This window comes from Prosopis cineraria, unplaced genomic scaffold (assembly GCF_029017545.1).
Source record: "Prosopis cineraria cultivar Desert tree isolate PC_DT_omini unplaced genomic scaffold, ASM2901754v1 PC13, whole genome shotgun sequence".
NCBI classification, from domain to species: Eukaryota; Viridiplantae; Streptophyta; class Magnoliopsida; order Fabales; family Fabaceae; genus Prosopis; species Prosopis cineraria.
Window position 1 is genome coordinate 10,209,140 of NW_026555344.1, and position 15,157 is coordinate 10,224,296.

The window sequence follows — 15,157 nt, forward strand, 5'->3', positions numbered from 1 at the left end:
TATACATTTTCAAACCAAACACATTTATATACAAGATTTATTCCCATTGATGATTTACTCTAGCTCACATAACCAAATGTAAGTTAGTCCAAGCCACATGTGCCACCTATTAGGTCTAGTGGGGGCATATCATATGGTAATAATTGATCCATACACAACTCCCAACCATACACCAACTTGTCATGTAAGTAGTGACAATTTCCATACACCAAACTTACACAATTGAATATACGTTCACAATATACATTTTCAAACCAAACACATTAATATATAAGATTTATTCCCATTTCACAACACATTTTCTCAAATAATTTATATTCATTTTCAACACATGGATTTCCAACACACTTATTTCATAAAAAATTAAAAACATACATAATCAACTCCAAAACATATGCCATTACATAATAGAAGTAATTATCTTTACTCTTTAAGAGCAAATTCCCCTTCACAATACCTCTTCCACCATATTCTTTATCAACACAACTTACACAAATTTTCCATAATACATAATATTAATTTCAAACTTAAAATTAATAAACAACTCTAATTATAGAGTTTGAGAGTCTAGGCATAAACCCATAATTAACATAAATTTAAGGTTAGCACCTTGTTTAACATTTTCAAACTTCTTTCTAAAATTCTCAAACAATACTAATAAGTTACAATGAACTCCCAAATCACTTCTAATATCACAATTTCATCTTTTCATTTCTTTAAACTCATCCAAAAATACCCTAAATAATCAAAATTATTCTCAAGCCTTAAATCACCATTCTGAAGTCTTAAAAACATTTATCTATATGTAAATAAACATCCAATCATCAAAAATTCATCCCAAAAATTTAGATTAAATGCAAACTCAACAATAAAAATCATCCCAAAAATTTAGATTCAACACAAACTCAATAATATAAGCCTAGAGTTCAACCCAAAATCTTCAAAATCAAAATTTAGCCTTAAAGAAATATTTTATAGTATTTATTATACTCCCAACAACTTCAACAACTAAATTTATCCATCATAAATTTGGATTAACTATCCCATAATGAAAATTTAATTAGAAAATCATCCCCAATCTATTTAAGAAAAAACTATGTAGAATGATAGAAGGGAAGACTAGAAGCTTATCTCAAGTAATCTCCAAGCACAAGACACTCCCAAGCTCCAAGAACTTGTGCCCCTAGTAGAGCCAAATCACCTTTCTCTTTGTTTTTTCTCTCCATCTCTCATGTTTTAATATGAAACGCAAAACAGGGACTACATTAAAATCCCTTATCTATGAGTACTAGTGGTCATGACAGTATTAAACATATTCGCTCACCAATACAACTAATATCAATAGTCCTCCACCTCTATCAATGTCCGTGATTGGTCAAGTCTTGTTTAATGCTCCTTCTCATGCGGACGACATAATAATGGCTAAAGCCCGCAAATATTGGGCCAGTTTGACCCAATACTTATTTTGGATCATAATTACCACTCTTATATGATTCTAGTCTCAATTTAATCCATAATTAAATTCCTAAACATGTGATTAATAATCTCAAACACAAATTTATTCCTTAATTAAACCACAAATAATATCAACCCTAGTCTTAAATTCTCTATAAAACCTTAATTTTCATAATTTACTAGGATGTTGTATCATCTGTGTTACAAAAAGTGTTATACAAGGTAATAGTTACTTATAACAAATAATTGGCATTATTAGTTAATTATATTTCAAATTTTTATGCAAATGTAACAATATTAATTGGATGTATTTAGATGAATTATGTTCACAGAATGATGTTGACATCTGATTATTGAATACTCCCCATGCAACGCTTAGGGTGGTAAAGGCATCATATATGATTAACCATGTTATATGATAACTAGCCTTCAATATAATTTTAATTGTCTAATCAATTTATACTTGACAATGTCACTCTAGTATATATTTCGTTTGCATGAAAAAAAGGTACTATAAACAATATACTCAATTAACTATATTATAAGCTTTAAAACATGTTGGTGGAAAAAATTAGATTAACAATATTTTTCCATTGCATCCAAGATTTGCAAGTTAGTTTTAAAAAATAATTGGCATAATTAGTCCATTATGTTTTAAAGTTTTACGGAAAAGTAATAAAAATTATTTTTACACATTTAAATGACATATGTATTATCAATATCTAATTAGTTTATGCTCTTCGTGCAACATACGGATACAGTGAGTAAATGCTAGTCTTACATAATAAAAGGTTTATCTCCCCTTCATTCTTCGCCAACTTTAACTTTAAGTGTGCCCTCTTGAAGAGATCTATCTTCTGCTTGGTATTTTAATAAATTTTTTTTTATTTTGTTTGTAATAATAGTCCTCCTTCAAACATTTTCCTAAAAGGTGGGCCTTTTGTATCTACTCTTACTTTTTAATCAAATTTCCAATTTACTGAAGAAAAATGCTCCATTTGATCACGTTGGTATAGAGTCAGCAGAGAATTAATGACCATCTAACAGAGATAATAAGACAAACACAATCAACAAAGATTGATCTTATTAATAAGGATTTGGCTTATGAACATAAAGGTTGCATGATCAAATTCTAGTGCTGATGTAAGGATTTTATTGGTGTATGATTTTTAAATACATCTTTATAAGAAATTTTTTGAGTCTGGAAATATACCTTGGTCTTGATGAGCTCCACCCAATTTACCCACACTTTTTTCATAAAAAAAAGACATGAAACTCATAAAAAAATTGGATAAATTAAAGCAAACAAAGATGATTGACTGGGACATAATTGAAGAAAAACAAAACACAAGATCATTGACATATAACTCCAATATGATTGAAAATATAACTAGAAACAAAAAAAAAGAATAAATTGATTAAAAATCAAATGATGAAACTAATGTGTTTATGAGATATATTACATAATATATATGTGTATGTGTAAATAGGCCAACCTATAGGCCTTGTAGGCTAGACCTTAAAAATAAGCATGTTCTATTTAATTAAATAAACTTAATTAAAAATTTGAATCTGACTTGAGCTTATTTAGTAAATAGGTTAAGCTGAGTTTAAAATAGGCTCTCAGGCTATAAACCCTTATTAAAGACCTGGTCTATTTTCACTCCAATGTGCCACATACGAATATGGGTAGTAAATGTTAGTTTTCCACAATAAAAGGTTTATCTCCCCTTCCTTCTTCGTCAACTTTAATTCCAAGTGTTCCCTCTTTAAGAGATCTATCTTGTGCTTGGTATTTTAATGACTTTTTTTATTTTGTTTGTAATAATAGTCCTCCTTCTAACTTTCCTTTAGAAGGTGGGCCTTTTGCATCTACTCTTACTTTTTAATCAAATTTTCAATTTATCAAAAAAATGCTCCATTTATATATAGAGTCAATAGAGAATTAATGACCATCTCACAGAGATAATAACCACAAACACAATCAACAAAGGTTGATACTCTTAATAAGGATTTGGCCCATGATCCAATGTCACAAGATCAAATCTTGTTGCTGATGTGAGAACCTTATTGATATGCAATCTCTAAATACATCTCTCTATAAGAAATTTTTTGAATTCAAAAATATACCCTAGTTTTGGTGAACCCCACTAACTTACCTAAACTTTTTTTCATTAAAAAAAAACCACAAAAAGAAGGATAAGAAACACGATAAAAAGAAAAAAAATTGCATAAATTAAAGCAAACAAAGATGATTAACTAGGACATAATTGAAGAAAAACAAAACACAAGATCACTAACTTTTCTATATTTCTCTTCTCAACTTCTTCCACTTCATTGTCAAACTCGACAATGTCTTTGCGGACGATCCATCCTCCATTACAGCATCTGCAGCAGCATTCTTCAGCTTCTTCATTCTTCTGCGAACTTCTTTCCCTTCTTTACCTTCAATCACACTCTTTATCACCTTTGCTATTCCCTTCTTCTCCACTAACCCATCATCATCACCAACCTGTGATGATGATCTCACAGCCACCTTCAAGCCATCAACCAGCATAGCAGCATTCGTTCTCTGCTCGGCGAACAATGGCCAAGCAATCATCGGCACTCCGTTAACGACACTCTCAAGCACCGAGTTCCAACCACAGTGAGTTAAGAATGCTCCGGTGGCTTCATGGCCGAGAACTTCCACTTGTGGGGCCCAGGAAGTAAGAACCAGACCTCGTTCTTTTGTTCTCTCGAGAAATCCTTTTGGTAAGAAACTCTCGAGATGGTCATTCTCAGGCGTTTTGAGGTAAGAAGCTGAGGCTTTGTTGCTTGGAGCCTTCACGTTGACCCATAAGAACCTCACGTTGCTCAGTTCTAGCCCTAACGCTAGCTCGTTGATTTGGTCTTCTGAGAGGGACCCACCGCTTCCGAAGGAAATGTACAGAACGGAGTTACGTGGTTGAAGATCCAACCATCTCAAACAATCCGACCCGCTTGCCTGATTGGTTGGCCCGGTTTGTATGATTGGTCCAACTGGATATACATTAGGAGCTTCTTCATCCTGCGACGCAAGATGCTTCACCTTTTTACATTATTAAAATACTGAAACAAAGGCATTTCTTCAAGTAAAAGCATATCACGAAATCTATTCTCCATTTTGTAGAATATTTATAATTTTGGCACTTGATATTCATCACTATAAAATTAAAAAAAACAGAACATGTCAAAATATAAAAGATATATAAAGTTAAACTATACCTTTGGAATGATTATTTTTTATGCTAATCATTATTATTTTTTTAAAAAAATAAACTTAACATGTCAATATTTAAAAATATTTTATTAATATTTAAAAATTTAAGGTAATATTTCAATGTAATTATTTTTTATTGATGAAACTAACCATCTTAAATGTATAGTCTTTATAGATTATACTCTTTAAACTTAAATGAATAATGTTTTGCATTAAATTATATGCCTTGATTTGACCATCTAAAATGTGGGATAGACAAGATCATAATGTTTTTTAGGATAGAATGAATAATATATATTTATTGAGTTTAATGCCACAATTAGATTAAACTATTAAATCAAATGAATAATTAAATAGGGATAGAAGTATTGAGAATGAGCATATGGAGATGAATGATCCAACTCCGTGTAGATTGGATGTGGGAATATATATAGATGCGCAATAAAAGATCCCACGTTACATTTTAGAGAATCCACTGATTAGCAGTAGAGCCTACTGTATTTTGTCTTATTTACTTGGAGTCATCTGAGGAGATCAAAATTAATCAACATTTTTGTGGAAAAATCATCTATATATATATATATATATCATTAACCTAGTTGAGTTGAGTGATAAAAACCCCAATATATATCCTTAAAAAATTTCAAACTCGAATTTTATTAAAAAAAATATGACTCCTCCAATATATGACTCAATTTGAATTAAAAAATTAGTTGGTAACTTCATATATATGGGATTTTTCACAAAAGACACCTTTGAATTTATTTATAAAGTAAAGAAAGTGTTTGTTTTCTGGGGACACAATGATTTTTATATTTATCTTTACCATTTTACTCCTTTTAAATACTAAAAAGATTATTGCATGTTGAATTATTTTATTTGTTTTTAAAGTATGTACTCCCTCCGTTCCACTAATAAGACAATTTTGGAAATTTTTTGGTATCATAAAATACATGACACTTTGATAAAATAAAATTTAATTAATGTTTTTTTAAAATTACCCTTCTTATTATATTTTTAATTTTTTTACAAATAAAATATTAAATAAAGGTTATTTATAAAAAATTATATTTTTATTGTTTTGAAAAAATAAAATTGTAAAGTGTATTTAACTATCTTCATTGATATCTATGATTTTATTTAAAATATATTTATATAATAGGTAAAAAAAATTAGATATTCTTGCCCAGAAACTGCAATTGACTATTGAATAGAGGGGGAGTAAGTACACCGAAGTGGCTTTTAATTTCTTCCCTTAGCAGAGATTACTGTAATTATGGACCGTTAAATTGATCTTTGATTATTTATAGATACAAATTAATCTAGTGTTAGAATTTGATTAGAAAGCATGAATATATTCATTATATTGTAAACTTAATTACCTGGAAGGATCCTTCCTCCTGCAACGATTTTAAGGGACCAGCTTCCATCTCAACGAAGCTATTAACCAAGAAACCATCAGCCAAACGGTACCGTTTGCATCGTTGCAGAAACTGCTTGTAAGCAAGATCTGTTCGATCTTGAAGATTATCTGGGAGATCTATGCCTCGTACCGGAACGCAACCTGGAATCTCTATCAATCCCGGAAGCTCTCGGAACTCACAGTTTGTAACGACGACCTTCTCGTCCAGCTTCGATGAATATAGACACAGCGAGAGCAACATGGCTGACGAAGGGAAGTAAATGTACGACAAGATGTTCAACTCCCTCGCCACCTGAATAACTTCATTCGCAAAGGGGTCAACGACCATGGCGGCGAGGTTCTTCGTCGACGCGACGAGGGAGCTCAAGGCTTCCCGCACGAGGGGGATGGAGCGAGAGACGGCGAGTTGAAGCTGGACTTGAAGCGACGTCGTTTCCGCAAGGAGGTCATGGGAGCTCACGGGAGGAAGGAAGACGTGATCTATGGATGGAGGAAGAGCTCGGAGGAAGGGCAGGGACGCCGACGGTGGAGATCCGATGGTGGGGATGATGCAGGTCACGTGGAAGTCAGGGTGGTGATGAACGAGACGCTTCGCAAACTCCAGAATTGAGACTTGGTGGCTAAACGCTGGGATTGAGACGAGAGCGACGTGCGTTTTGGTTTCCATCAGAGTGCAAGCAAGCAAGCTATGCCCAGCCTGGTTTTATCAGAGAAACGTTTTTTTTTCCCCCACTCAAGGGGAGGAGGAGGAGGAGGAGGGTTTGTTCTGGGGAGAGAGAAAGAGAAGTAGTGAACGTAAACGCAACTAACTTTCTTGCAGCGTCCTTGTCCCTATATAAATGTTTTCAAATTAGATAATTTTATCCTTATTATTTAAAAAAATATTAATGGTGTATTTTAAATTTAACCACCAACATTATAATATTAATTGATATTATTAAAAATAAAATTAAAAAATATTATAATTTAATATAACTTTAATTAAATAACAAACTTTTATTATTAATATGTGAGTTTAAATTAAAAATAATTTATATATATGACAGAAGGAACCAATTTACATTATATTACCCTCTTCCATTATATTTATAGAATTTGGATTTTATAAAATCTACTCACTTAATAAATATAATGTACCAACTATTGTTATTATATTTTGTCAATATGAAAAAATTATCAAAATGCATGTCTTCTCAAAAATTCAAAACAATATTCATTATCAAAGTACTCTCCTCACATATGTCGTCCCTTTAATTCCTTAAAAAAAATTTTGAAATTTAATAATTTTTAAGTATTATATTAGATTAAATTAACAATTATTTTCATGTCATATGAAACACTCATTGAATAAATGGGCTTGTGTTATTTACTAGATCCAAATCCTTATTTATAAGGTGGATAGATACTCCTTCCGTTTAAAAATATAAAGTATTTTTAATTAAATTTTACCCTCCAATAAAATAGTTAACTATTTTCAAACTAACTCTATCTTTTTATATTTATCCTTGTTAAACACCCTATAATACATATAAAATCATTATCAATAAGAGTACTTTTTAAAAAAATGTAATAATTATATCTCAAAAGATTAAAAATTTTTTATATATTCTAATATTCAACTCCTTAAAAAATATTTTATAATTTTAAACTGAAGGAGTAACATTTTTTATTTTATTTATCAGTCATGTAATCAAATTTTTATTTTAATTTTTTTATCTTTCATTAAATGTTAGTTAAAAAAAATATGATTTTAAAGCATATATATTTAATTAAAAAATTAAAATTTATTAATTTTTAAATAGAGTTAATAAATGTTAAAATTTTTTATTAAGATAAAACATGTTGGGAGACGAGAAAGGAGACAGAATTTATACAAGAAAGAGACGGGAAAACGGAACGACGCTTACGTAGGTGCCTCGATTTAAATGTGACGTGAAGCGACATGTCATGCGATGTACGGCTGGCTCTCTTTGAGGCCATAACCCGACAAGTCTGTAACCATCGCTTGGATCAGATTTTTTTTTTTTTTTAAAAAAGAATTAACGAGGATGATGAACTTTTTCACGTGAATATGAGATTTTCAGTTTAAAAACGAAAAGAAAAGTCACTTATTATTTATCCTTTTTTTTTTTCGGGAGAACTTCAGATAGGGATTAGTGATGCCACGTAATTACTAATGAATTTTAAAAAATTTTAAAATTTTAATTCAGTTCAGAAAAATAAAAGTAAAAATAATTTTAACTATAAAAAAAATAAAATACTATTTACTTGTAATGCAAAATTACTAATTGTTACTTTTCTTACTTTACTTATCAGTTTATCAATATGAGTTGCAAAAGTTGACATGTCAATACTTATATAAGATTTGACATCAATTGTTCAATAATAAATGGTAACATCACTTGTTAAATTATTAACTTACTAACATCAGTTGTAAATTACGAATAGGTCTTATAATATACTAACATCAATAATAAATTACTGACAAGTCTTGTAATTTATAACTGATATTGATAAATTAATAAATAAAGTTAGTAAATTAATAATTAATGTTATTGCTTCTCTGACAAAAACGAATATAATTTACTAGTAATATTAGTAAATTAATAAGTGAAGTAAGAAAATTAATAACTAATGATTCTACATAACAAGTTAAGAGTACTTTGATCCTTTCATAATTAAAATTATTTTACTTTTATTATTGAATTAAAATTTTAAAAATTTTTGAGATCTATTAACAATTATGTAACATCGCTGATCTTTATTTAAAATTTTCTCTCTCTCCTTTTTATCTAAAAACTTATTAATTATCCTGGAAAACAATAAATATATTACATGTATACATTTCCTCACATTGACCTTTCCTTGGATTTCTTTTGTATACACACCCCCACGCACCTCTAACTCTCACCTGCTTTAAAGAAAAAGTAATTAAATTATTAAATTTATTTAAAAATAAAATATAATTTTAATTTTACATCATTTTTTTACCACCAATTTTATTTCTATTTAAATAAAAAATTTAATTTATATAACCTTATAGTTAATAAGCTTAAAAAGAAATATTATTGAAAAAAATTAATATTAAAATAGTGAAATCATTTTTCTAGCCATAAAGAACATATCTATTTTTTTAAAAAAAATAAAAATAATTTTAAAACATTTAAATCTATTTTCAAAAAAGATTTTGAAAATAAAATCAAACATAATCTCACAAGTTTTTAAAAATAGAAATTAGAAAGTTTCTCACTAACTCTTGGTTTTGACGGGAAGAAAAATAGAAAGAGAGAAAAATGAGAAGAGAAAAATCTTAAAAATAAAAAAGAAATTAATATTTTTAGAAAATTTTCCTTCTAATTTTCATTTCTTTCTATTTTTTTCTCACTTTTTCCTCCTACCAAAACAAAAGGCCCATTTACTTAAATTAAAATATAAGTTGATTTTTAGATGATTATAGATTTTATAAAAAAATTATTTTATAGAGATTTTATAACAAGCAAACATTATTTTATATTTGGTTACAATAATCAAAAATAATTATTAGTTAGTTATTTTTAAATTTTATAATATCTTTCTTGATTTTTTTATAAATATAATTTATCATTTTATTATTTTAAAATGTTATGATCTACTGTATCAAATTATTTTCAAAAACTATTAAAAGTAACTTCCTAAAATAATTAAAAATTTACTTTATTTTTTAGATTCTAATTATTTTCAAAAAAATAAATAAATATTATAAAAAAACTCACAAAATAAATATATTTATTAAAAAAATAAGTGATTTTTTTTATTAAATAAGCTAAAACCAACTGTCTCAAAATCTAATTTCAAAACACTCAAGTAGATTTTCAAGTTACACAGCAACTCATCATGATGTTTTCTTTTTCTTTTTCTTTTTTGATTAAAAAAAAAGGAACAGCTCATTAGCGGTTACAATAAATATAGTCTTGGCTTAGAAGATCACAAATCTCCTGAATCTCGCTGAATTGGCAGAGTCCAGGCTAGTCTTAGATTGCATGACGCGTTAAGAAGTCCACTCCCCTGTTGGAAATTCTGTAAACAGGGAGAAACATTCACTTGCCACTCCCTTTGCAGCATGGATCTGATCTCTCCTAATAGATTCTTATCCTGATGCATACTAATGTCACCTCCATTAATTAACTCCACTGCTTCTTAAGCATCTGAAGCAATCATGATCTAACGTTGTCCACTGTCCCATGCCAGCTTAAGATCCATTAAGGTAGCCTAGGTTTCAACGTTTGGGCTATCCGATATAGCATGACTAAACATGAAGCCTTGACTGAGCTTACCCTAGTGATCACGAATGACTCCCCCACAACCTCCCTTTGACAGTCTTGGTTTAATCCCATACTAGTTCAGCTTTTGACTTTGAACATGAATGTCCCCCAAGCTTTTCATGATAGCTCTAACTTCAGCACATATCCCTTCATTGAAAATAATATTTCCCTCAAAAATAGGATTATTTCTTCGCTTCCAGATAAGCCAGCAAGTTATAGAGAAGACTGCACTCCAATCATCAGAAGCTTCATCTCCCAAGAACCTAAGGTTCCATTTTAGCCATTCTTGCAATCCCAACGAGAAGCTATGACGTTTTGACACTTTCACCAAAGAAATCCAGAGGTCATATGTTACATAGCAATCCCGAAGAACGTGCAGTAAATCGCCACTATGGCGCTAACACCACGAACACGTATTTTCATTGGTCATCTTCCTCTTGCATCTCTCCTCATTAGTCAATAGTCTATTATGACAGCTCAGCAAAAGGAATGTCTTACATCTTTGAGGGATCTTGAGTTTCCAAATTTTATCCGAAGAAAAAGTTGATATTATGCTTTGGAGGGGACACGACATTATATGCTGATTTGACAGTGAATATACCATTCTTTTCCCATTTCCATCAGATCTCATTACTGCCAGCTGCTTTCTCCACCCCTTCTTCAACCTTTCACCAAAATCCTTTAATCCCAAACCAAACATTCAAGCCTGGACGATCAATATCAATAATGGAAATCAAATCCGTCCCACATTTATATTTAGCCTGAATAACCTGCACCCATAGATCGTTAGGTCGTTTAATTAGATTCCATCCTAATTTCATCATAAATGCTTGATTTTGGCCTCTCACTTTCCTTATGCCCACTCTCTCACGTTTCTTCTGCTCACACACTTGGTCCCATGCCAATAAATGGCTCTTATACACTTCAATGTTACCCCATATGAAATCTCTATTACACCAATCAAGTGATTCTCACGTGCTATCCGGCAAGAGAGAGGTTTGCATAGTATAACAGGGAATAGCAGAAGTAATTGAGGATGCGAAAGCAACCCTCCCAACCATAGACAACACCGAGGCCTTCCAATTAGATAATCTTCTAGTCAAAGGAAAAAAAAAAAATCTTTGCTAGTTGCTATGCTTGGAATAGAAAGCTTCGGACAGTCGCAAATTGCGCTCCTAATTTATTACAGGTTCAACCGTGCAAATCCAAAATAAAGGGCAAGACCATATGGCATGGGCATGAAAAACAAATATAAACAGTAACTTCAACAATGACAAATTCTCTCAGCTATGTATTGATTCAATTTAAGCTCTTAAGACATTAGTCTACCAAAGCTTCCAACGCCAACAATTCCCAATCACTGCTCTGATGTGTCTGAACGAACAGCTGTAAAAAGACAAATTGAAAACTTTGATCAGGATACATCAAAAAGAGAAATGAATTGGACATGATATTCACTGTAAATCATTGTGAGAATTGAACCCAAAACGGGCATGTACCCAAACAAATATTGTCAAAGAGGCAAGGTCGACTCAACCTAGACTCTAGAGCATGTAAGTAAAGGATGTGTTAAAAAAAGAACAAGAGATTAAGGGCCGATTTGATTTTTAATTCTTTTTTTAAATTAAAAATAATCAAACATATTTATTTTTGTTTTGAAAAATAATTTCGAGAACCGTATTATACAATAATTTTTAAAAGCAAAAAATGAGAACAGTAATTAAATTCAAAACACTTATCCAAATGAGTTATTAAATTTTATTGTTTGCAGAAACAAAAAAACAGTTCTTGAAAATAAAAATCAAACAGGCCTTAAACCTCTGAATAAAGAATGAAGACTCTCACAGGTTACCGCCATAGTCAATAAATATATCCTTACACTAGGCCATCCAGTCTCTGTTTTAAACATACATCCATCATAGATCAATAACTAATAACATGCAATTATTAATGAGTCATGCTTCTCCAAAGCCACTAACACGGACAATTTGAGGCCAAGTATGTAATTCCTGAATCAAATATAGAGGACTCTAAGCATAAACCAAGTTTCAAGATTGCACTAAAGGTGAAAAACAATTTGAACTGTTAAGCTTCCTTAGATGGAGGGTGGGGGGAGGAGAATGTTTATGCTACAGGTATCAAACATGACTCTAAGGAATCTCATCTCCCACATTTAACCAGCCTAACCATAACCATTAATTCATACAAGAAATCAATTATTAATTATTAACAGTACAATATTGCATTATGCAGAAAGATGAATCAAACAAAAATACTGCACACATGTCTAGCATCATTGCCAGTTTCCTAAATTCCTTAATTTTGAGTGATAACCATTGAATCTGACAGGAGAAAACATCCTTCAAATGGACCTTCATCATTTGTCACTGGCAACTCTATTTTTTTTTTCACTTATCAGTGTTATTATACAGAATTTACACAAGCTCCTTACTTCAAAGCTTAAAAGGAGGAAAGTAACCAAGAAATGTGAATCAAGGAAAAGATCAGTAAGTATCTGGAAATTGATGAGTAATTTACAATGTATGTATCGTATCATAACAAGTTTTCTGAATCGAGAAATGTCATATATGAGTTTTATATGTAACATACTAACATGTGACTTGAAGGTTTCACTGTAAAACGGACACATCAAATAGTATTGGCAGGGGATACCATCAATAACTTCAGGGACTACTAAGCAGCCAGCATATTTGATGCTCAGATGTTATACCATAGAGACCGGGCTCTAGAGTTCTATCATCTGTCTAGGTAAAGGAATGCTTTTGCTGATTTTCTAGCGAGATCATCTCATACTTTTACTATCAATTTTTGTTTCTTTGATAATCCTCCAACAACTCCACATGAGTTGGTGAATGATGAGGGATCCTTCCCTCTACCAGACTTGAACTATGTGTAATTTGCTTCTTTTAATTGATTTCAGTATTATTCAAAAGAAAAAATCGCAGGGGCAATCTTTGTCATTTTAATGCAATTTGAAGTTTGAACCTTTGCAATGTGATCCTGTGTAGCATCCCAGTTGGCGTCCAAGGTGGCACACAGGATCACACCACTTCAACAGCATTAGGAATCGCTACTTTTATGTACAATTGAAGATCCAGTTGAATCGATTTCGTCTCTTCAATCATCATTGTGTAAAGAAAAGGAAAAACATCTAAGATATAGGTATTCCTCGTCCAACGCTTAAAGTTACACTAGAAAATATTATCAGAAGGCCAACTTCCAACCAAAAAAAAAAAAAAAATTAAGCTAGAAAAGCAATCACAAATGAAGGACGATAACATGAACAGCATATCAATTACATAAATTGAAGTAATAAAAACAACAATCGATTGCTCAGAAAAACGCAGAGGCAATCTTTGACACTTTAATGCTATTTGAACTTCAACATCCAATGCAGTTTCTATGTAAAACGAAATTTGTTTCATGTAAACCTAGAGCCAAGCCCCTCAAGACTCGAGAGTAAGCAATAGACAGTTTCTAATCATTAAAATCGTACAGGCAATATTTGTCAGTTTAACGCAATTTGAATCTTCAACAACATTCAGAATAACTTTTCTTACGTACGAGTGAAAATACAGTTAACTAGATTTCGTCTTCTCGTTTTGAAAAGTAAAAGAGAAAGGAAATCTAAGAAATAGATGTTCCTTGTTAAACGCATAAAGTCGCATCACACAAGACAATATCATCAGAAGGCCAACTTCCACAAAAAATTTGATCTTAAAAACCAAATCGCAAACATAGGATGTCATCACGAACATCGTAGCATTTATATAAATTGAAGTAAACAAAGCAACATTCAATTCGATGGCTCATAAAATCAAGCTCAGCATGTTATTCGGGGAAATGAAATAAGAAATTGCAAAAGAATAGATAGAAGACACAGATTGATAGAGAAAAGGAAAGCTTACTAGGCTTCTCAGGCTTGCCATCGACCCACTTGGAGACGACGAAATGGACCTTCTCGCGAGAGAGGGCTTCAGATTTATATGGTTCCTTGAGGCAATTCCTGACGAGATTGGCGCAAATGTTGGAGTAGGTGATGTAGGTCATCCCAGCCGCTCTCCAGAACGGTGCCGCTGCGTTCGACGCCATCTTTCTCTGATGCTTTTCTTTCGCAACTCCTCTACCTCTCAATCGCCCAAGGAAAGCTTCCTTCGTCTGTGGAACTTTTCTTGGGCCTACTTCGTATATGGAACTTCACAGGGCTTGGGCCTCATTTACTTCGTCATTTGTTAAAAAACGAAAAAAACGTTTTGGTCGTTGCTTGGAAATTGAAATGGAAATATTCATTTCTCAATTAAATTAAGCAACGATTTTGACCCAAAAAAAACCCTCTTGCTTTATATAAATCACATGTTAAAAGAAATTTGTAGTCCTAAATATGAGTTACTTTACATAAGTTTTTGGATCAAGGAACAAGGTTAAAGATGTCATCAAATTAAAGATAGAGTTAAAGATTACATTGAATTTGAATAAAGGAATTACTTTGAAATTAGATGATAGTATAAAAAAAAGGAAATTAGGGGTTTTGCAAGATAATCAGCTTCCATGTTTTCCTCTCTTCAAACATATCCAAGCTCGACAATCTAATTACAAGACAACACATTGTGGCAATTAAGGATTGAGCACCAATTATCATGAACATCATTATTCCTGTCCTTCATCAGATTAAGGACTTTTAGAGAATCACTTCTCAAACAAACCCTCCAATGTCCT

The 15,157-nt window shown here is 31.3% G+C and overlaps 2 protein-coding genes across 4 annotated transcripts; both read right to left on the reverse strand.

The window, feature by feature from the left end:
* Positions 1-3,453: 3,453 nt before the first annotated feature.
* On the reverse strand, positions 3,454-6,908 carry LOC129290635 (hydroquinone glucosyltransferase-like). 3 transcript variants are annotated; one of them, XM_054927460.1, is made up of 2 exons: positions 6,079-6,908; positions 3,454-4,504 (listed from the first exon to the last, which is right to left on the reverse strand). In XM_054927460.1, exons 1-2 carry the CDS (start codon positions 6,784-6,786, stop codon positions 3,761-3,763), a joined length of 1,452 nt encoding a protein of 483 aa, XP_054783435.1. In that variant the 5' UTR covers positions 6,787-6,908; the 3' UTR covers positions 3,454-3,760. The 3 variants fall into 3 exon arrangements, with proteins under 3 accessions (XP_054783435.1, XP_054783434.1, XP_054783433.1); XM_054927459.1 differs by having other exon boundaries at positions 3,454-4,519; XM_054927458.1 differs by having other exon boundaries at positions 3,454-4,525.
* Positions 6,909-11,480: 4,572 nt separating this feature from the next.
* On the reverse strand, positions 11,481-14,609 carry LOC129290501 (ATP synthase subunit epsilon, mitochondrial). The gene is made up of 2 exons (XM_054927286.1): positions 14,350-14,609; positions 11,481-11,806 (listed from the first exon to the last, which is right to left on the reverse strand). The coding sequence occupies exons 1-2, from the start codon at positions 14,531-14,533 to the stop codon at positions 11,778-11,780; spliced, it is 213 nt and encodes a 70-aa protein (XP_054783261.1). The 5' UTR covers positions 14,534-14,609; the 3' UTR covers positions 11,481-11,777.
* Between the last annotated feature and the right edge of the window lie 548 nt (positions 14,610-15,157).